Source organism: Zophobas morio, unplaced genomic scaffold, assembly GCF_036711695.1.
Source record: "Zophobas morio isolate AGI-343-1 ecotype UQ-CSIRO unplaced genomic scaffold, CSIRO_AGI_Zmor_V1 ptg000017l, whole genome shotgun sequence".
Classification (NCBI taxonomy): Eukaryota; Metazoa; Arthropoda; class Insecta; order Coleoptera; family Tenebrionidae; genus Zophobas; species Zophobas morio.
In genome coordinates, this window is record NW_026972122.1 from 5,469,783 (window position 1) to 5,492,441 (window position 22,659).

Consider the following 22,659-nt stretch of genomic DNA (forward strand, 5'->3'; position numbering starts at 1 on the left):
TTTATAGCAAAATTCTATAATCCTGGTGCTGTTTCCTTTCCTTCGGTTGTATTTCCTATTCGTCCGTCTAAGTCTCCCATTGCGACAACAGGAAATTTTGTGCGGTCAAATATCTCCTGGACCGTTTCTCAGAAGTTATCTTTTTCTTGTTTCATTTTCGTTAGGGCCGTACAAAATTAATACACTTAACGCTGATAAGCCTTCCCACTCAATAAACTTTTGTCTAAGTTCTTTCTTCCCCACTTCTTTCTTTTTTGTTTCTGTTAACGCTATAAACACTGTGTTTGCTTTTTTGGATTCTTTCACCAATTCTAGTTCTTTTTCATTTAGTATCTTAATGTTCCACGTACCAGTTTTCACATTGTTTGTCTTATTCTTACCCTTAGTACCTATTTCCATATTCTTTGCTTTTATTTTATTGTTAATCAATGGTTTGGATCCTTCGGAACTGATATTCCTGTTTTTCCGCCCCACAACCAAACCTTTCCGTTTTCCGTCAAGTTCTGATATCCTATTTTTACCACTTTTCTTTTGTTTTTTGCCGTTTTTCTGAGTCTTGCTTGTATTTTGCCCTCTTCTTTAGTCATATTGTCTTCGATGTATTTCTTATTAGTGTCTTTCAGCTGGGATTTTGCTTCACCAATATTACCTTTTGCTCTCGTTTCATCTTGATCTCAGCAGTTTCTATTATATTCGTCTTGACTTTTATCTCGTCAGTGTTTCTGACTGCTACGCCTCCCTTGAGGTTTTGCTCTCCGAAAATTACTCCCTTTATTACAATATTACGTCTTCTATCCATACTTTCCATTTTCATTAGTCTACTTTCCATTTGCTCAAGCCTGTCAACTGTTCTTTCATTTTCTCTTTTTAAATGTTTTATTTCTTCTTTCTTCTTTCTATTCTTCTTGTTCCTTCCTTATGAGTTTAACTTCTTTAAGGTCGATTTATAAACTTGTCGCTGACGTTGCTGTATTGTAAGATAAATACGCAGCGAAGGTATGCGTCGTTTATACCATCCGTTGACGTTGCCGTTGAAAGTTAGCACCCCGTTGGAATGACGTTCGAGATAACCAAGTTTTAACGTTCACCGTTACGTTGCCGTTGGGTTTTCAAGCAATCAAATTGCGGTAGTGTGCAGTGCTGCCAACTTGAAGGAAAATCCCCTGAACTAGGGGGGGCATTCCTCTGGTTGAGAGCCACGAAGATCAAATTTTGATAGAGATAATGAGGTGCACTAATATTAAGCTATTTATTTACCGAAACCCTCATCATTTAAATACCCAGGCGCGGATCCAGAGCCCCCCCCCCCCTCAGTACAACCTCTATAAGCCGAATTCACGATTATCCGAACATCCAGTAATCTGAACAGAGGCTATTTGAAGGCGATGCGTCTTTAATCCGAACAAAAACTCTGCAATCTGAACTGAACTTGGAAACACGCACCTACTTGCAAAAATGACGCAAGATCTTTCTACATATGTTGTATGGAATATTTTGAAATTTTTAAAAATTGCGATATTTCAATGCACTGAAATAATTAACTAATTCTAGAAAAAAGGTTGAAGTTATCGAAGAAATGGGGCCCGAAATCTACAAGAAAAAGTATTTAGTTAAATTTCGAAAATCGTCGAAAATGGGTCGAAATTTGCATGAGGAAAATTTCATTTTTGAAAAAGTTTCTTAAAAATCCTGAAAAAATTCAGGGATATATGTATATCCCGACATGCTGATTCCAAAAATATAGCATTTAATGTCAACCGAGCAATATTTTCGGAAAATTCGGTGTGAAATTCGGATTTTTCGAAATTTTTAAAAATTGCGATATTTCAACTGGACGAATCTGGAAAAATGGCTTAAGTTATGGAAGAAATGAAGCCAGAAGTGACTTTTGAGGCCCAAAATCTACAAGAAAATGTATTTAGTTAAATTTCGAAAATCGTCGAGAATGGGTCGAAATTTGCATAATGGAGGTAATACATAATGGAAAATTTCATTTTAAAAAAATTTATCTAAAAATTCTGAAAAAATTCAGGGTATAGATCCCGACGTGTTGCTTAAGAATTTTTTAATTTTGTTTAATAAAATTAGGGTTTATTTCTTGAAGTTTGTTTTCAACTGTGTATGAAGTTGTTATTCAATTCCCTTTCAGATTTTTGGGAAAATCGTTAATCCGAACACATCTTTTTCCCAATTAATTCGGATTATCGAGGCTCTACTGTACACTATACGTGTAACGAAAACAACCAAATGTCACCCATGTTAGATGAAAAAGAGTATACTTGCTAAAAGTTTATAGGAGTACATTTTTTGTTTAGAACGAATTTCTGGGAGATAGGTAAAATCGCATAAAAATTACCCCCCCCCCTGTAAATACCTGCCATCATTTTCTAGACTGTAACTTTCTGCCAGTACTTATGCTTTGTTAAAGATAGTTCTCGACGTTTAAATCAACTAGATTTTTTGCTATTCATCTCAAAAACAGATCAGGTGTTATAACTACAAGGGCTTACATCTTGCGCTTTTTTCTTAATGTGTGTCGTATAATCTTCTTTTCACAACAACAAAGGTAAAACATGTTTAAAATGGTGAATTTGTGAAAGAAAGTAGCAATTTTGCAATTAGGCTCCGCCCCTCGGTCTGACGACGAATGAAAAATTCATCACAATTGAGCTTGGGATGGATATGGGGGCTTAATTTTTGGCTTGTTTTTTTCTTAATATCTATACATAGTATTTTTTGAACAACACGATAGGTACTCAAAAACATGTTTTATATTTCTTGATGAGAAATACGGAGTTTGCAATTAAGCTCCGTCCCCTTGGCTCACGACGAATAAAAAAAAAATAATCACAATTGAGATAGGGCGGGTGGGCGGGGCTACATTTGGCCTTTTTTTTGTAGACTTGTTTCGAAAATAAGAAACTTAAATCATATCTAAAATGGTAAACTTTTGTAGTAATCAACTTAAATCCTCCACTTTTCTTCTACAACCCCTTTAAATACAGCAAAAATTGAACATCAAAGTTACTATTAACGGCAAGTTGGCAACGGAGTTCATAAATGACAATTTTCAGCTCTAAACGCAACGTCAGCGAGAACAGCAACTGCAACTGGAACTTCAACATCAACAGCAACTTTATAAATTCCACTTTAGGAATTCATTTTGTACCTCACTTTTTGGTTTATTTTCTCAGTACCTTCCGTTGTGGTCTCTTCTTCCTTCTTTATTGCTTTCAAGGTCTCCTTTGGTGGGGTCTTTGTTGCTTTTTTGCTTTTTTATAGTCTTTGGTTTTGGCGTCGTTCCCTCTTTTCCTCCTTCCTTCGACTCTTAGCAATTAGTCTCTATCTTTGTCTGTATAGGAAGTTTTTCCTATTACCTCTATATATCCTGCTCTTTGTCTGGACTTTGTGTTAGTTGCCAAGCGTAAAGAATTCCCGCCATATCGACCGTTAGGACCAGAAAAACTCTTATCTCGTCCTTATCTGCTAACCTTAATTATTTTTTATGTATTTTTTCTTTCCATTTCGATTAAAGCCTTTTTCACCAGACTCGCACTATCACTAGTTTGTTGCCCTAATTCCACTCTCGCATTCTACCGAATAGATTTGTGCAAAATCTTCTACAATACGCCAACTATTTGGAATAACTGTAGAGCGATGTACGTACGTCAGAACACTTTTCAAAAGTCAGTTGTTTTTTTAGAACCACCAGTTTCATGGAATAGTTTTCTTCCATATTTTATACCTTCCTGTTAAATAACAAAATAATGTCTTCCAGGCCTGACACCTTATTCATTGCCAAAATTCTCAAGTCGATAGGTTACAAAGAAAGGGAAGTAAACGGTCGCAAAATTTTATGTGAATGAAAACCTCTTCTTGCAGGAAAAAATACTTTTTTGAGAAAATTCCTCCAATTTCAAAATACTTCTGAGCATTTAACATTCGTGCACCTCGACGAAACTTGGATTTAGCAAAATGGTTCACTACCACTTCGTCGTTTAGTGCACGAATCAGATTTAGAAAGTAATCCCACCATTAAAAATCAAGAATCAAGATTTACAATTCTACATCTAAATCTAAAATAATGGAGGGGACACTTTTTCAAAATTGAATGGTTCTTCCTGCTTTGACTAAGTTCAATAAAAAATATATGGTGGTTCAGTGCAGTTGGACAAGCCACCAATATTTTCTAGTAAAAGAAGTCAAATGCACGAATGGCTGCTTAATTTTCTCCGATAATTCTAAATCACACGATTACGAAAACTTTTAGCAATTAAGGAATGAATTTTTGATTCCATAATGCTGTTAAATTTCTATAGACAAGTGTGAGTTGTGCAAAATTCTGCATTGGCCAACCAACTTGTATGTAATAGAGTAAAAAAAAAACAAATAATACTCGTATTATTTATTTTGTATTTAATAATTATATAACTTTGTTTCGAGACTAACAATTTTTTTGTAAACAACACTAATTGGGAGTTTGCTAACAAGAGTATAAAATTGTTTCGCACTTTTAACATTAAATTTAGTAATGAAATACTTTCTAAACGAATTTCGAGCAATTTCCACTAAACTTGGCAACTGAGGATAATTTTCCATTGTGGCTAAGTTGTTTTTCGCTACCTTTTTCCAAAGAACTTCACGCACTTTGGGGTGTACAAAATAATTAGTTAGTTCCAACAAAGAGTGCACTGTATACTTCTCGGGAGAAAATGTGTCTAAAGTAAAATTAATATCACAGATGTAACTAACGCATTTTGAAAATTTTGACCACCAGGTTCCACATCCATGTACAAGACAAGCTTAAATAATTCACAATAACCGTATGATCCATAGACAACTTCAAAAAGAATTTTTCTTACACTTAGACCATATGTGAGTAGGTAGGCGACGATTTCTGTAATTTCTGCTTCACTTTTACTTCCATGGCAATAACGAAAAATCAACAAACTGTTTAAAGTGTTAATAAAATCGACAACACTTTTTTTCAGTGTATCTGTACCTTGAAGGAGAAAGTCAAACTTTGTTAAAATCTGGTCCATGCAGAAAACTGTTGCAATATCGGGTACATTTTTTGTTAAAAACGAACAATAATGGATACGTTGAACCGCGGAATAATACAAAACGTGATACTCAAAAATTTCACAACATAGTTTTTCATAGTTTTGTAAAATTATTTTGAAATATTCAATGTCTAGTAGAAGCAGATATCTGACTGTTTGAAAGTCTGCATCCAGTGCAAATTCAATATTGTATTTTAGTAGTTGATGAAAAAGTGGCGATTCTAATTTGGCCAGTTGTAACAATATACTAGCATGTAGTTTATAGTGTCCGTGATTGTCAAATATAGCGTCAAATAACATTTCTTGGACAAAATATGGCTGGTTGTGCTGCACCGCTAGTTCAAAACAGTTATATCCTCTTTCAGTTTCAGCAGAAGCATCAGCACCATAAAACAACAAAGTAATAATTAACTCTTCGGTGTTAATATCCGGTTCTAACACTAAGACCCTTTGGAGCGAGGTACAACCACTCATTGTTTGTGCATTAACGTCATGCCCTATCTCCAGGAAAAACTTCGTAGCTTCAACACACTTTTCTCTACTTGATATGACCAAAATCTTTTCGTCATTCCTAACAGACGAATATTTTTTTAACAGTTCGTTAACATAATAATCAGGCACAGAGTTCTGATCATTCAAAACGTAATTTAAAGCCGTAATCGTTCCGACATCGTCTTTACCATGAAATGCGAGCAAAAAATCAAATATTTCTTTCCTAGAAAATAAGTTACAAGCTGAAGTGATAATATATAAAACGTTAATATTCTCACCGATTTTTGTTCATAGATTCTTCGTACAAGATAAAAATATCGTTGGAATCTCTAACCACAAACTTTTTGGGCAACTTTAAAAAAATGTCTTTAAAATTGTCGATGTCGTTGTTTTTAATAGCATTCGTCAAAGGTTCCATAACTTGTCTCATCTTTTAGCTGGGGAGTATCGCTTATCTAGTACCACATGAAACACAAAATTGTACATATAAGATTTTAAAATAGCCAGAGATAAAATAATTAATATAATTTATTCCCACAACACCGAAAACACACAAAATATTTGTCGACGCATTTCACCAACTACGTTGGCATTATTAGACAAATATTTTGTGTATTGTGGGGACAAACGTTATATTATTACAGCGCAACGAGTGATCAAAAAGATTCCAGAGATAAGATTATTAATTACTCTAAAGCCATATAATCAACGTTTGATCTCTAACTGGTTGATATATACCTACATATCTACAGGGTGATTTCGAAATGTATACACTGCTAGCGTCTTTGACAATCGTGAATCTTTCCAATTCAGAGCGTGTCGACGTGGTAATGCTTTATGGTGTGGCTGATGAAAACCCCAGAACTCAAGAAATGTGACTAAATAAAACAGAAACACAATAATAATATGTTTAATTTTAACATTAAACACCATACAACTTGGTTTCAAAGCTAATAATTTTCTTGTAAGTAGCACTGATCGGAAGGCGATTAAGTAAAGTATAAAACTGTTTCGTTGTTTTAATACCAAGCTTAGTCACAAAGTACTTTCTAAAAGTATTTCGTGCAATTTCCACTAAACTCGGTATAGCTGGATAATTTCCCGGCACTGTTAATTTTTTTCTCGAACGAAATTCAGTCAATTTAGGATGGACAAAATAGTTCGTTAGTTCTAGGACAGAATCCACCTCGTAGTCATTGAGAGAAAGTGTATCTACGGTCGAATTAACCTCACAAATACAAAAGACCAGGGCGTTCTCAAGAAATACCCCATCTTCAATATCCACACACAAAAGAAGCTTGAATAGTTCGCAGTATCCATATTTCTGAAAGACAACGTCAAAAAGTGGTGTTCTGACTCTAAGACCACACGTGAGTAACAAAGCCAATGTTTCTGTAACCTCGTTTTCAGTGATATTATTAGAGATGTCACAAAAAACTTTGTAACTGTTTAATGTCTTAATAAAATCGATAACACATTTATTCAGAGTTGCTGGACCTTGAAGGAGTAATTTAAACTTCGTCAAAACTTGTCCTGGACAAACACATATTTGAACATAGAAGTATTTTCGCCTTCCAGCGGAATCAGATAGAAAATAAAGACCAAAATTGGATTGACAAAAAACGTACTTCTCGAAAATTTGACAACATATGGAACTATACTTTTCCAAAATTATTTTAAAATAGTCAAGTTCCAGTACAAGCAAGTTATTGACATTTTCAGCAAAATGTGTACGAATGTATTCATCCAGGAAAGGTTCAACATCATAGTTTATTAGTCGATGACAAAGTGGCGATTTCATTTTGGCCAGGTGTAACAACACGCTGACATGTAGCTTATAGCGTGAGTGATTATTATCAAATGTAAGGTCAAATAAAGCTTCTTGGACTAAATCTGTGTGTTCATTCCTCACCGCTAGTTCAAAGCAATTATACTCAGTACGGGATTCAGTCGAAGGTTTAGCACCATAAGATAATAAAATCATAACTAACTCTTCACTATTGTGGTCCGGCTTTGTCACTAATACTCTGTAAAGTGGTGTAAAACCGTTTCTTTCCTCTACATTAACATCAACTCCTTTATCCAACAAAAATTTCGTGACATGAATATACTTTTCTCTAGCAGTTATGACTAGCAGATTTTCATCATTCGTAACAGAAGAATATTTGTTTAGCAGTTCGTTAGCATAATAATCAGGCACAGAGTTCTGACCATTCAACACGTATTCCAAAGCAGCAAGGGTCCCTACATCAGGTTTAGTAAGAAAAGTGAGCAAGAAGTCAAATATTTCTTTCCTGCAAAATAAGTGGTTACATGTAGAAGTTATAAACTAAAATCCCTATATGTATATTCACCGTTTTTTTCTCATAGACTCCACATACAAAGTAAAGCTATGTTTCTTACGTCCTCCAAAAAAGCTTGGGTATAAAGTTGAAACGACTTTTCTAAAATTGTTGACATCGTTATTTTCAATAGCATTCGTTAAAGTTTTCACAGTCTGTAGTTCCGTGTATTCTTGCCATGCGGAAGTACCACATGCCATTTTGAACTCGGGCTGTTAATATGTGAAACCAAAAGTTGAACAAACGTATGACAATAAATGGAAAATGACACAGAGATAAGGTGATTTGTTGATCTCACTAAAACCTATATGATATTTTATCTTAAATTGGATAATCTAGGTGTTTGTTGTATTTTTGTAGAATTAAAGTTGTAAAAACAAATATACATCCAAAAAATATTTTTAATTTCGTTTCCTCTACATTCACTTCTAAGTTGTTCGTGTCCATATATCTTTCCAATTTACTCATTATTTCATTCATTCCTTTTTTGTCTATTCTTTGATTAGTAGGTTGCCAGCATGCGCCAGACACCACACTTTTTCTCGTTCCACTACAAACACCCCTATTGTGTTTTTGTGAACATTTCCTCAATATTTCCTACAAAAGCCACGAATAGACTGGGGCTCATTGGGGATCCCTGTCTTGTTCCCTATATGTATAAAAAACTTCACTCTCAGTTTTATTATTCTATATTATTGCTTCCCGTTTCTTCTATCTTCTATACTACATGTTCACTTATTTCTTTCTCTCTTAATTGTTGCTAAATTCTCTCCCTATCCAACCTGTCAAACGCTGCCTTCAGGTGAACTAATATTGTATACATCCTACCATCGTTGTGATAACCCAAACTTCCCGCCTTAAATTGACAACTGAAAAAGTTTGAAAGACCCGCAAAAAATTCGAAATTTGGCCTTGGCTGTAATCGTCTGACAAAATGGAACCTACGTTGTCACGTCATCCCGACTGCTCCCCTGACTTCTTTCCTATACCTGCATTTTTTGTGCAGATGGCGCGGCCACTAGCTCGACAAGGGACCGCGCACTCCGCTTCCGCTACGTGTTTCTGTTATTTAATCTTAATTCCATTTAAATGTTCAATTTCTATAACTCCGACATTAAACTACAACTGAACAAGTGTTAAAGTTTCAAAAACAGCAATAAACAACATTTAAATTCACCATACACTCTCGTGAAATTTTTAAACAGCAAAGAATTCTTATCTGATATTAAAATTGGACATCAGACAATTTTATGATGGAAGCATTAATCAAGCATTCATCAATGAAGTAAAACTTGTGCAGACATAAAAAAATTACGTGAAGTTAAAATTGTGAGGTAAAGAAAATTGTATGAGGTGAAATTTGCAAAGCTTACAAAATTACATGAGTTTAATATTTTATGTCCAATCGAGTTATTGGTTCATTTTTAAATGTGAAGTTATTCGGCTGCATTGTGGGCAATCGTTCTACATTCCTCCAAACAAACACATAAACTAACACATAGCAAACAATCCGGGGGTCCAACATGGCGTCGGACCAATGCGTCGTTCCAACAAAAGATGCGTCAAAATTATGTCTCCCAGAAATGCGATCATTCCTGTGGCGTAATGCAAATAATGGTCTAAGTCAAAGGAATAAAATGCACGTCCCACATGACCCACAATGTTGTTAATTTGTTCAACGAGACTTTACAGTTCAAACATGTGCTCGATTTGAAAATAACCTTGCAACATGCCCGCTGTCAGAACAAAGAATTTACCTGACGTTAAATTATGCCACACTTTATCAACGATTCAAACAAAGAATTTACATTATGTTAAATGATGCCTTGATCCAAGTATTTAGTTACTTAAAACAATTAGCTTTGAGAGTTTAGATCGTGAACTGATCCCAAACAAAACACATGATAATAACGATGATAACTGTCTAAAGGGAAACATGGTAAATGATGGGATTCTGACGTATCCCCCTTTCAGAAAGTTTTTAATTTTTGCTAGTCCTCCTTACCTATCATTCCATTCCACTGTTGCTTCACATGGTCCCACGTATGTCCACTTTCCTTCTTCAACACCTTATTTATTTCCATTCAGAATATCCAATTCTTTTTCTTCTAATAATTGTCTTAGTGTTTTCCTCTCTTAATTTTTTTTCTTGCCTTTGGTTTGTCATTTTGATTCTTGTTGTTCATCAAGTGTTATTCTTTTGCCTCTTTCTCCTTTTCTTTTACATAAAAATGGAGATATTACATTTTGAGAATGTATTGAAAATCATATACGACAGACGTATAATTTCTATTAATAATAATCGGTAATTTTGGAAATTTTTAATTTCAACAATAATAAGAAAATTGTTCTGCGTTTTCGGCCTACGATTTGAGTAACAATAAAACCAATCTTCAAATAAACTCAAGTGATTTCCCTAAATAGTCCTATATTGGAGAGGAAATAAAACAAATACGTGAATCATGTCTTTTATTTTTAGTTTAATAATTATCATATAACTTGGTTTCAAGGCTAATAATTTTTTTATGGTCAACAGAGATCGGAAGGCTGTTAAGCAAGGTATAGAACTGTTGCGTGCTTCTTATGTCAAGTTTAGTTACAAAATACTCTCTAAATGTATTTCGAGCAAGCTCGACTAAACTTGGCATATGTGGATAATTTTCTTTTATTGCCAATTTTTTGCTCGGCACTTCTCGTGAACGATATTTATCCAGTTTAGGATGAACAAAGTAGTTCATTAGTTCAAACACAGAATCTACCGTGTATTTTCCCAGAGAAAGTGTATCTAAGGTCGAATTAATCTCACAAATATAAAAGACCAATGCGCTCGGATGAATTACTCCATAGTCCTTACGTTCATAATCCAAGAACAAAAGAAGCTTGAATAGTTCGCAGTATCCATATTCTTCAAACACACGGTCAAAAAGGCTTGATTTTATTCTCAGACCATAAATGAATAAATAAACAAATATTTCTGTAACTTCTGTTTGATTGCTACTTTCAGAAAGGTAAGAAAAAACTGTGTAACTGTCTAACGTGCTTATAAAATCGATAACATTTTTATTCAAAGATGCTGGACCGTGAAGGAGTAAGTTCAATTTCATTACAGTTTGTTCCCCACATAAACATCTTTCAATATCTGGTAAGCGCTTTCTTAAGAAATATTTACGAAATCTAGGTTCAGACTTGAAGTAATCAAGGATGTGATTCTCAAAAATTTGGCAACATATGGAATTATACTCTTCGAAAATGATTTTAAAATAGTCAAATTCCAGTTGAAGCAAGTCACTCAGATTTTCCGAAAATGGTGTACGAGTGTTGTCATCCAGGAAAAATTCGACGTGATGTTTTAACAGTTGATGAAAAAGTGGCGATTTTAGTTTACCCAGTTGTAATAGTACACTAATATGCAGTTTATGGTGTAAGTGATAATCAAATGTAAAATCAAATAACATTTCTCGGACAAAATCTGTGTGTTTATTCCTCACTGCTAGTTCGAAGCAGTTGTATCCATTATAAGCTTCAACCGAAGGATCAGCACCATAACATAATAAAGTGGTAATTAATTCTTCATTTCTATTATCCGGATCTATCATTAATGCCCTATGAAGTGGAGTCCAATCCCCGAATTGTGCATTAGCGTCAAGTCCTTTGTCCAGCAAGAGCTTCGTGGCTTGGGGACACTTTACTGTAGCAGCTGTGAATAGCAGATTTTCATCATTGGTAACAGAAGAATATTTCTTTAACAATTCGTTAACAAAATAATCAGGCACAGAGTTCTGATTCTTCAGCACGTGTTCTAAAGCAGCAATGGTCCCTTCATCGTCTCTAGCATGAAACGAAAGCAAAAAGTCAAATATTTTTTTCCTACAAAATAAGTTCCTTTCCGAAGTAATATACTAAAACCTTTATATGTATACGCACCGTTTTCTTTTCATAGATTCTGCATACAAGGTAAAGCTATAGTCGTTACTTCCACTAAAAAAACTTCTACCCAAATTTATAACGATTTTTGTAAAATTTTTGATATCGTTGTTTTCAATAGCATTCGTCAAAATGCCCATAGATTGAAGGTCCTTATACCTTCGCATTGAGCAGGTACCACACTGCATTTTGAACACACACGTACACTTAATAACACAAGAATTCTAAAAATGAAGATATATATGACAATAGAGATATGATATTTATTAATCGCACTAATCAATATCATATCTTATCTTCGTTTGGGTAATTTACGTTTTATAACATGTGTTCACCCTATGGATCTGTATTGTAACTTGATTTGTGTACAAAAAAATTAAAGAGTTTCCAAAAATTTTCAATATCGTCTTTTTCAGCAGCACTGGTCAAAATTTTTGTAGTTCGGAACTGTCACTGCCGGCAGGCTAACACCAACACCTGAAAAGGAAAAGTTGATCTACAGCTATTTTTTTTTCGTGTTATTTTCATAATCATTGTCAAAATGTAAATAATTTTGATTTTTCTTTTAGGACATTCGCATTAAAATCCCAACTCAAAATCGTCGGTTGCTGATGTAAGTATCAACTGAGCTGCTGTTATAGAAATGAGTAAATTTTCCTGGATGAGTTTGATAATTTTATTTACACTTTGATTAGATGAGATATAAATGGAAAACATGATAGTTTGTTCATTTTCGGTTTCACATTTTGACACAAACATTTCTCCAATAGATGATTTGTTAAAGCCATATGAAAATGATCCACTCATAAAGAATGATGTTAGTGTTTAATTACCTCTACCTAATAAAATCGCTAACAAACACAACATAAATGGTTTCTATTGCGATTCATATTTATTATTGTATTTGTGATGTTCTGATTAAAAAAATCATGCCTAGAAAAAATTACTATTTACAAAATTTGAAGGCACTTACCACTTGTAGTGCAGTGCTGGTGTAAACAAGTGTTGAACATGTTTACTTTTTATACTTGCACTTGCATTTTCCCTAAAGGGCAATTATTTACAGAAAAATGAATCGCATTAGAAGCCACTATCTCCCTCAACCAGTGGAATTAGTGTAAGGCCCGATTATTATTAACGATTACGTGTTACTTTTATTTCATTGTATATAAATTCATACTTCTTGTTAAGAGTTTTAACACGTGGCAGAAAGTTCAATTATTTATTTTAGTAAAACTATGGCTAAAGTTCTGTATCCTTGCAAAAATTTTGATGACGTCATCACAAAATCTTGTAATGGAAACACTCGCTCGAATCATACACACAGCATGCTTGTCTACCGTCACTCTAAGATTACATGTATGCGTAACTTTATTTTAACTTATCAAAAAAATAAAATTTGCAACATTAGATCTTACAATTTTTCGAAAAAACTGGAGTGTACGCCGGGCAAGGGAAGTTCTGTCTAAATAACTAATGATTTGTCAGTTTTATGTTTTTCCAATTTTTCGATTTCTCAACTGTTCAGTTTTTAATGGAACAATTTTTCAATTATCGGATTATCCAAATTCTCGATTTTTCAATTTTTAAATTTTTCATTTTTCACTTGCTTAATAAATAAATTTTACAATTTTTGATTTAACAGATCAGAATTTTCAGTTTCTTGATTTTTCAACTTACGATGTATCAGTTTTACGATTTTACCATTACTCGATTTTTCAATTTTATAATTTTGCAGTTGTCGATTCTTGAACATGCTTTAAAATAATCTGGGGAGATATTATAAACTAAAAACCAATTCCCTATATTCGCTATGTCCAAATTTGGATGCGGCACCCTGTAGACTCGTTTTCCTAATAGTACAAGAATAAGAAAATTGTTCTGCATTTTCGGCCTATGGTTTGAGTAACAATAAAACCAATCTTCAAATAAACTCAAGTGATATCACTAAATAGTCCTATATTGGAGAGGAAATAAAAGAATTACGTAAATCGTATCTTTTATTTTAAGTTTAATAATTATCATATAACTTGGTTTCAAGGCTAATAATTTTCTTATGGTCAACAGAGATCGGAAGGCTGTTAAGCAAGGTATAGAACCGTTGCGTGCTTCTTATGTCAAGTTTAGTCACAAAATACTCTCTAAATGTATTTCGAGCAAGCTCGACTAAACTTGGTATATGTGGATAATTTCCTTTTTTTGCCAATTTTTTGCTCGACACTTCGCGGGCACGATATTCATCCAATTTAGAATGGACAAAATAATTCATTAGTTCAAATACAGAATCCACCGTGTATTCTCTTAGAGAAAGTGTATGTAAGGTCGAATTAACCTCACAAATATAAAATACCAATGCGCTCGGATGAATTACTCCATAGTCCTTACGTTCATAATCCAGGAACAAAAGAAGCTTGAATAGTTCGCAGTATCCATATTCTTGAAATACATCGTCAAAAAGCTGTGACCCAACTCTTAAACCCCAAGGGAGTAAATAAGCAAAAAATTCTGTAACATTCGCTTCATCGGTGCATTTAGAGATGTAATGAAATCCTGTTTTACTGTTCAACATGTGAATAAATTCGATAACACATTTATTCAAAGTTGTGGAACCGTGGAGGAGTAAGTCAAACTTCTTTAAAATTTTATCTCCACCGAAGCACATTTCAATATCAGGTAGGGGCCTTAAGAAGAAATATCCACGAGACTTGGGGTCAGCCTTGGAATAATCAAGCAGGTAAGTCTCAAAAATATGACAACATATGTCATTATACTCTTCAAAAATTATTTCAAAATAGTCAAATTCCAGTTGAAGCAAGTCTCTAAGATTTTCTGAAAAGTGCATAAGTTTGTTTTCATGTGGGAAAAATTCAACATCATATTTCCTTAATTGATGAAAAAGTGGCGATTTTAATTTGGCCAGTTGTAATAGCACACTAATATTCAGTTTATAGTGTGAGTGATATGGATAATCAAATGCAAAATCAAACGACATTTCTTGGACAAAATTTGTGTGTTTATATATCACCGCTAGCTCAAAGCAATTGTATCCGTCATGAAGTTCCCCCAAAGCGTCAGCACCATTGCACAATAAAGTGGTAATTAATTCTTCACTATTAGTGTCCGGATTTCTCACTAGCGCCGTGTGAAGTGGAGTGTAACCCAATTTTTCTGCATTAGGATCAAGTCCTTTGTTCAGCAAAAACTTTGCGGCTTGACAATTTGTCCCTCTAACAGCTATGACTAACAGATTTTCATCACTCGTAACAGAAGAATATTTTTTTAATAATTTATCAACGTAGTACTTAGGCACAGAGTTCTGACCACTCAACACGGAATCTAAGGCAGCAATAGTTCCTGCATCGTCTTTGGGATGAAATGTGAGCAAAAAATCAAATATTTCTTTCCTGCAAAATAAGTTACGTACTATAGACGTAATAATGAACTAAAATCCTTAGATGTGTACTCACCGTTTTTTCTTCATCGACTCCATATATAGAGTGATGCGGTGGTTGTTACCTTGTACAAGAAAAAAGTTTCTGGATAAATGTAAAACAAGTTTTTTAAAATTGTCGACGTGGTTGTTTTCAATAGCATTCGTCAAAGTTTCCATAAATTGACTGTTCTCATGTCTTTGTAGTATGTGTTCCATTTTGAACAGACACGTGTTTTTAACATATGAAACTCAAAGATGAACAAATATGAAACAATAAATAGGAAACGACACAGAGATAAGATATTTGTTGATCATGCTAAAGTCTGTATGATATTTTATCTAAGTTGGGTTAATCTACGCTTTAGCTGCGATTAGACAAAAATAAAATTTGAATCTTAACAATATTATGTACTTGAACAAATACTCTACAATAAATAGTGTTTGTTGTATATTTCAGTACAACAAAAAGTAGTTTATATTTAATTAGGGCTAATTAAATAATGGCTATATATAATAACCCCTTAGTTAACTAACCACAAAACGACAAAGTCGTCCAGTATTATAGATTTTATACAATTTAGGATGTCCTAATGTGTTTCCGAAAACTTAAAAAAAATTTAATAAAGTTGAATTGTTAATGAATGTCCTTTTTTAAGTAATTTGAGAATATAGTTTAACACTGAGTGGGGTTAGACCAGTCGAAGATTTTCAATAATAAAAAAGGTTTCTTCATGAAAATTTCACAAGTTTTGTTCATATGATAAAGGAAGATTTTTTTTAGATATATACATATAAGGATGGCAATGCAAAAAAAATCACACTGATAGAATCAGCAATGTATAATTATATTACTAGCTTAAAATTAGGTCACTACTCCCAACAAATATCGATATGATATAATAATTAACACATAATTGTATTTTCAAAATGATCAAATGATACCATGCTTATGATAACTTTAAAACATTTTCAAGATTTCAAAGCATTCGGTTTTGTAGTTCCTGAGTAAATCAATCAAATAAATTTACGCATTCATTAATTTTTTTGAGTCACCCTGTATATGCAAATCCAAAAAATATGAATGGAGTGATAAATCACAAGTACAGACTCATCATATTTTGTACAGTTTAGATAGGATTTATTCAGCAAAATTTTGTGGTGAAGTCATAAATTTTTTAGGGGGGACGACCAAATACATTTTGTTCAAAAATTTATCATGTTTATGATCATTTTAAAACATCTTCAAGATTTCGAAGCATTAGGTTTTGCAGTTCCTGAGTAAATCAGTAAAATAAATTTACTCATTAATGAATTAATTTTTTTGAGTCACCCTTTATATGTAAATCCAAAAAATATGAATGGAGTTATATATCACAAGTACAGACTCATCATATTTCGTACATTTTAGATAGGATTTATTCGGCAAACTTTTGAGCTTACGTCATCAAATTCTTGGAGGAGATAACCAAATATATTTTGAGTAAAGATTTATGATGGTCTTTACAGCCTTAAAACATCTGCAACATTTCAAAACATTCGAGTTAGCAGATTTAAAATTAAATTGCAAAATGTTGTTTTATAATTTTGAATTTTTTTTCAAAAATCTGGACGTTTCGGGTAAAAACTCAATTCGGAGTCGTAAACTACATGTATAGGACGATGTTATTTTATACAATTTAAAGCCCATTAACTATGTACAATTTTGAAGTGACGTCATCGCGTTAGTGATGGGGATGATTAGATAAATTTTGGTCAGCGTTTTACCATCTACATTCTACATGATATTCCTAATATAAGTACAAAATTTCACAAAAATCGGTCTACTACTTTCGGAGATTATCTGTCTAATAAAAATCCGGGACGACAGACAGACGGACAGACGGACAGACGGACAGACGGACAGACGGACAGACAGACGGAAATGGGAGACCTATTTCTTCGTCTTCAAGGGGTCATGAAAGATCGAGAAAACGTAAAAGTAGAGAGTCGGCCGACGGACTCGATTACAATACTTCCTTTGCTTACGCTCGGAAAGTAAAAATTCGACTATTAACACTTTCAGATTACAAACATCAGTGATAAAAAAAATGATATTTGATTAATTTTCAAACCTTGAAATATTTGCAAGATTTCACAGCATTCGGTTTTTGCAATCTCAAATTTAAATTGTAAAATATGTATTGGTTATATAATTTGCCAATATTGCCAAGAAAAAAAACTCAATATGGATTCTTAAATCACACATACATGCATGTTATTTCATAAAATTTGAGGCATATCGGCAGAATATTGAGATGATGTCATCATTTTTTGAGGAGGCCATAAACGCATAAATTTTAATTAAAAATTTATTATACTTCCTACAACGTTAAAACATTTGCAAGATTTCACAGCATTCGGTAGATAATATTTGTTAATCTAAATTTTAAAGGTGACGTTAAAAACGGAGTTGATTGCGAAATTTTGGTAAGCGTTTTACCATCTACACAATATTCCTAATGTACATATAAAATTTGGTAACAATCGATTCAGTAGTTTCAGAGAATATCTCGGTCTAGGACAATTCGGCGCGGCCGACTTGGCGCGGCCAACTTGGCGCGGCCGACTTGGCGCGAGACATTTTGGCGCAAAGCCAACTTGGCGCAGGGACACTTTGGCGCAAGCCATCTTGGCGCGAATGAACTTGCACCACGAAAAATAGATATAATTATACAAAAATTGCACCCGTTGTTATCATAACCCAATTTTTATAGTCTCCAACGCGTGGAGGGGTAATGTCCACTTTTTAATGGACACACGGGCGCTTCGCGCCCGGCACCCCATTATAAACATACTCCTAAACGTGGAACTTCTTGCTCCGTGGATCATTTAGTTATTGGAATTTGTGCGAATGAAATTCCGTGTGTATTTGGTTGCCTACACTTGGCGTAAATAACAGGGTGCCAACCACAGTACGAAAAATAAATATTTTTTATATTATATACCGACGTACTCGCGCCAAGATGGCTTGCGCCAAAGTGTCCCTGCGCCAAGTTGGCCTTGCGCCAAAATGGCTCGCGCCAAGACGGCCGCGCCAAGTCGGTCGCGCCAAGTCGGCCGCGCCAAATAGTCCCATTCCGAGAATATCTATCTCATAAAACTTCGGGTAGACAGACAGAGAAACGGAGGTCCTATTTTTTCCTACTCTAGGGGTCTTGAAACGTCGAGAAAACATAAAACTAGCCAGTCGTCCAGTGGGCTCGATTATAATACATACTTCCTTAGCTTACACTCAGGAAGTAAAAAAGAAATATTGCACTATATTTTCATGCTAGACAATACATTATTTTTTCCATGTTTCTTCTTTTCTGTCAATTATTACTTTTTATATAAAATTTTCTGATTTTCGTTTCGTTGTTTGTTATTGATCTCGCTTTATTTACTATATCTGAGTGGGGGGAAACATTGTTTCTCTCAATTCCCTAATATAATATTACAATGTAGAACTAGAATTAATTAATTAATGAATTAGTTTACTCTTTTGTTCAGTAGTGTAGTATAACTAATTCTATTATTATTGCTATTAATGATATTATTTTGAAAGAAATTTGTAGAAAAGAGGGTGGAATAAACATAAATAATTAATTAATTGATTCTTTTTCCACAGTCTTAGATTTTACAATAGGTAGGTATTAATTTCAAAATCACAAATGAAACTGTATAAAATGTCAGTCATTTGTAAATCCGATGTAATTTCAGTGATTGTTGATAGGGTTAAAAATTGATTAAAATTATTTACATAAATTAACAACAAGTGCATTTGGAGTCCAGTTTTTTCTACATTTTTCATTTTTTTTTTAAACCATTTTGAATATATTGCTTGAAGTTACTCTTTATATAATTTGTGTTTATTCAAAATTAAGAAAAAACTAGGCAATCGCCGACAAATATGGTCAGTCCATCATAGAAAAAAACTGTGTATGTTTTTTTTTGATTTGTGGACATAGATGCCTGAATTTTATATTGAATTACCATAAAATTTTTGTCAAATGAGTTAATTTATTAAACCAAAGATTGTCAAGTTTATTATTTATATTTCACGTCATTCACTAATCAAATAAAAAGTAAAGGTCCCAGCTCTGAGCCCTGTCAAACACCCGATGAAATATCAGTAAGTCGAGATTTGTAGATAAAAAAAGTGACTGTTACCAATATGGCTCTTTTGAAACGGCATTTTAACCGAGAATACGAATATCTTCTACCAGACGTATGTACCTCTTTTTAAAGTGGAAAGGAGAATAGACGATTTTCTTCTGTTTCATGTTGCAATTTTCTGGTAAATAATAAAAAAATGAGTCTAATTTTGCATCAAACTTAAATATTTTGTTTTTGGATAAACATGCTGATTTGGCACAATTACCCCGTTGTTACGGAAAATGCTAATAATAGAATCAACACTAGAGAATGTAGAGTTACTATAAATATGCTCTTTATTATTAAATGGATATGTAGGCAGAAATTATTAATATTTCGTAATTAGGCTTGTAGTACACCGATCATAATGACGACTTCTTTAAAATTAAAAGACACCGTAGTAACTATTTTTTCCAATGTGAGAATTGTAGTTTTTAAAAGTGACTGTAGAGTTTTTAAATCAAAATTTCATTGATATGACTTTTAAAAAAATGTACATCAACTTCAACTTTGTGCGTTGCCGTCCTAATGTTTATGGAAGACAATACAACAAAACTAATAGAAATGAGTAAATCTGTCAAATAGGAAATAAAGCAACTATGTAAACCACATCTTTTATTTTAATTTTAAACATTATATAACTTAGTTTCCAGGCTTATAATTTTCTTATGGGTAACAGAGATCGGAAGGCGGTTAAGCAATGTATAAAACTGTTGCGCGTTTTTTATATCAAATTTAGTCACAAAATACTCCCTAAATGTATTTCGAGCAATCTCGACTAAACTTGGTATATGTGGATAATTTCCTGTTATTTCCAATTTTTTGCTCGGCTCTTCTTGTGAACGATATTTATCCAATTTAGGATGAACAAAATAGTTCATTAGCTCAAATACAGAATCCACTGTGTACTCTGTCAGAGAAAGTGTATCTAAGGTCGAATTAATCTCACAAATATAAAATACCAATGCACTCGGATGAACAACCCCATATTTGTTATGTTCAACATCCATGAACAAAAGAAGCTTGAATAGCTCGCAGTATCCATATTCTTGAAATACACAGTCAAGAAGCGTTGATCGTACTCTCAGACCCCAAGTGAGTAAATAAACAAATATTTCTGTAACTTCTGTTTGATTGGTGCTTTTAGAAATGTGAGAAAAAACTTTGTAGCTGTCTAACGTGCTAATAAAATCGATAACATTTTTATTCAAAGATGCTGGACCATGAAGGAGTAAGTTAAACTTCATTAGAGTTTGTTCCGCACATAAACATCTTTCAATATCTGGTAGACGCCTTCCGAAGAAACTTCCACGAGAGCTAGGTTCAGACTTGAAGTAATGAAAGATGTAATTCTTAAAAATTTCAAAACATATACTATTATACTTTTGGAAAATTATTTTAAAATAATCAAATTCCAGTAGAAGCAAGTCACTCAGATTTTCCAAAAATGGCGTATTAATGTATTCATCCAGGAAAAATTCGACATCATGTTTTATTAGTTGATGAAAAAGTGGCGATTTTAGTTTACCCAGTTGTAATAGTACACTAATATGCAGGTTATGGTGTGAGTGATAATCAAATGTAAAATCAAATAACATTTCTCGGACAAAATCTGTGTGTGCATGCCTCATTGCTAGTTCGAAGCAGTTGTATCCATTATAAGCTTCAACCGAAGGATCAGCACCATAACATAATAAAGTGGTAATTAATTCTTCACTTCTATTATCCGGATCTATCATTAATGCCCTATGAAGTGGAGTCCAATCCCCCATTTGTGCATTAGCGTCAAGTCCTTTGTCCAGCAAGAGCTTCGTAGCTTGGGGACACTTTTCTGTAGCAGTTCTGACAAGCAAGTCTTCATCATTCTCGACATAAGTATATTTATTCAACAATCCGTTAACAAAATAATCAGGCACAGAGTTCTGATTCTTCAGCACGTGTTCTAAAGCAGCAATGGTCCCTTCATCGTCTCTACCATGAAATGAAAGCAAAAAGTCAAATATTTCTTTCCTACAAAATAAGTTACATACCGAAGTAATATACTAAAACCCTTATATGTATACGCACCGTTCTCTTTTCATAGACTCTGCATACAAGGTAAAGCTATAGTCGTTACTTCCAATAAAAAAACTTCTACCTATATTAAAAACGATTTCTTTAAAATTTTTGATATCATTGTTTTCAATATCATTCGTCAAAATGTTCATAACTTGACGTTCCTTTCGTCTTTGCCTTACGTAAGTACCACACGCCATTTTGAAAACACACGTGTGCCTACTAACATGAATTCCAAAAATATACGACAAAAGAGATAAGATATTTATTAATCGCACTAATCAATATTGTATATTATCTTAGTTTGGGTAATTTACGCTTTGTAAAATTCACCCTATGGGTCTGTACTCTGACTTGATTTGTGAATAAAAATAACTTTTTTCTCAAGTGAAATTCATTTTTATATTTGTTCTCACTTTTTTTTTTAATTTAAAAGGTTTTTTCAACACCAGTGGTTAAAATTTCAGTAGTTCGGAAATGCCACTGTCGGTGGGCTCACACCAACACCTGAAAAGAAAACACTGATCTATAATTATTTATTTATTTTTTAATTTTGATTTTTCTTTTGAGACATCCACAATGAAATGCCCACTCAAAATCATCAGTTACTGATATAATTTCCAACTGAGTAATGTAGACCCTGCTGTTGTGTAATGAATATATTTTCATGGATAAATTTGATGATTTTATTTACACTTTGATTAAGTGAGATATAAATAATTGTTTTAAGAAAAATTAATCGCATTTGACGCCGCTGTTTCCCTCAACCAGTGAAATTAGTGTAAGGCCCGACTATTATTAACGATTTGATACCTGAATCTGAAATTTTGTGAAAGGAATTCGTCAACACGTGTTACTTTTGTTTCATTGTATGTAAATTCACAGTTCTTATTAAGGGTTTTAACTGCATAGAGTTCTAATACTATTTAACTTCGATAATAAAAATGTTTCCGTAAAACACGTGGCAGGAAATTCACTTATTCAGACTCAACTTATTTTAATAGAATTATGTCTAATGTGCTGAATGTTTGTACTTAAGTTATTACTTATTTTAAATTAGTTCATTAGTGGCATTTAGACTATTCGTAAACATTGATTGGACTCGAAAGATATTATCTGTTAAATTAATATCAACTTGAACTTGAAAAAAAGAGAACTTTCACATTTTATTTTTTCA

At 33.3% G+C, this 22,659-nt stretch overlaps 5 protein-coding genes across 5 annotated transcripts; all 5 read right to left on the bottom strand.

Annotated features, from left to right (window-relative positions):
- Positions 1-4,406: 4,406 nt before the first annotated feature.
- On the bottom strand, positions 4,407-10,021 carry LOC135130215 (uncharacterized). The gene is made up of 4 exons (XM_064057569.1): positions 9,903-10,021; positions 6,298-6,433; positions 5,834-6,010; positions 4,407-5,778 (listed from the first exon to the last, which is right to left on the bottom strand). Exons 3-4 carry the CDS (start codon positions 5,983-5,985, stop codon positions 4,719-4,721), a joined length of 1,212 nt encoding a protein of 403 aa, XP_063913639.1. The 5' UTR covers positions 5,986-6,010; positions 6,298-6,433; positions 9,903-10,021; the 3' UTR covers positions 4,407-4,718.
- On the bottom strand, positions 6,452-8,193 carry LOC135130214 (uncharacterized). Its single transcript, XM_064057568.1, has 2 exons — positions 7,910-8,193; positions 6,452-7,849 (listed from the first exon to the last, which is right to left on the bottom strand). The coding sequence occupies exons 1-2, from the start codon at positions 8,095-8,097 to the stop codon at positions 6,478-6,480; spliced, it is 1,560 nt and encodes a 519-aa protein (XP_063913638.1). The 5' UTR covers positions 8,098-8,193; the 3' UTR covers positions 6,452-6,477.
- Positions 10,022-10,353: 332 nt separating the features above from the next.
- Positions 10,354-12,058, bottom strand: LOC135130259 (uncharacterized). Its single transcript, XM_064057613.1, has 2 exons — positions 11,822-12,058; positions 10,354-11,764 (listed from the first exon to the last, which is right to left on the bottom strand). Exons 1-2 carry the CDS (start codon positions 12,007-12,009, stop codon positions 10,378-10,380), a joined length of 1,575 nt encoding a protein of 524 aa, XP_063913683.1. The 5' UTR covers positions 12,010-12,058; the 3' UTR covers positions 10,354-10,377.
- Positions 12,059-13,808: 1,750 nt separating this feature from the next.
- On the bottom strand, positions 13,809-15,503 carry LOC135130448 (uncharacterized). Its single transcript, XM_064057834.1, has 2 exons — positions 15,289-15,503; positions 13,809-15,225 (listed from the first exon to the last, which is right to left on the bottom strand). The coding sequence occupies exons 1-2, from the start codon at positions 15,468-15,470 to the stop codon at positions 13,833-13,835; spliced, it is 1,575 nt and encodes a 524-aa protein (XP_063913904.1). The 5' UTR covers positions 15,471-15,503; the 3' UTR covers positions 13,809-13,832.
- A 4,550-nt stretch (positions 15,504-20,053) lies between these two features.
- On the bottom strand, positions 20,054-21,752 carry LOC135129863 (uncharacterized). The gene is made up of 2 exons (XM_064057132.1): positions 21,495-21,752; positions 20,054-21,437 (listed from the first exon to the last, which is right to left on the bottom strand). Exons 1-2 carry the CDS (start codon positions 21,680-21,682, stop codon positions 20,054-20,056), a joined length of 1,572 nt encoding a protein of 523 aa, XP_063913202.1. The 5' UTR covers positions 21,683-21,752.
- Positions 21,753-22,659: the final 907 nt, after the last annotated feature.

Coding starts and splice junctions, on each gene's coding strand:
- LOC135130259 (XM_064057613.1), bottom strand. CDS start 12,009: ATGCAGTGTGGTACCTGCTCAATGCGAAGGTATAAGGACCTTCAATCT. Junction 11,765..11,821: donor GAATCTATGAAAAGAAAACG/GTGCGTATACAT, acceptor CTTATTTTGTAG/GAAAAAAATATTTGACTTTT.
- LOC135130214 (XM_064057568.1), bottom strand. CDS start 8,097: ATGGCATGTGGTACTTCCGCATGGCAAGAATACACGGAACTACAGACT. Junction 7,850..7,909: donor GAGTCTATGAGAAAAAAACG/GTGAATATACAT, acceptor CTTATTTTGCAG/GAAAGAAATATTTGACTTCT.
- LOC135130448 (XM_064057834.1), bottom strand. CDS start 15,470: ATGGAACACATACTACAAAGACATGAGAACAGTCAATTTATGGAAACT. Junction 15,226..15,288: donor GAGTCGATGAAGAAAAAACG/GTGAGTACACAT, acceptor CTTATTTTGCAG/GAAAGAAATATTTGATTTTT.
- LOC135129863 (XM_064057132.1), bottom strand. CDS start 21,682: ATGGCGTGTGGTACTTACGTAAGGCAAAGACGAAAGGAACGTCAAGTT. Junction 21,438..21,494: donor GAGTCTATGAAAAGAGAACG/GTGCGTATACAT, acceptor CTTATTTTGTAG/GAAAGAAATATTTGACTTTT.
- LOC135130215 (XM_064057569.1), bottom strand. CDS start 5,985: ATGAGACAAGTTATGGAACCTTTGACGAATGCTATTAAAAACAACGAC. Junction 5,779..5,833: donor GAATCTATGAACAAAAATCG/GTGAGAATATTA, acceptor CTTATTTTCTAG/GAAAGAAATATTTGATTTTT.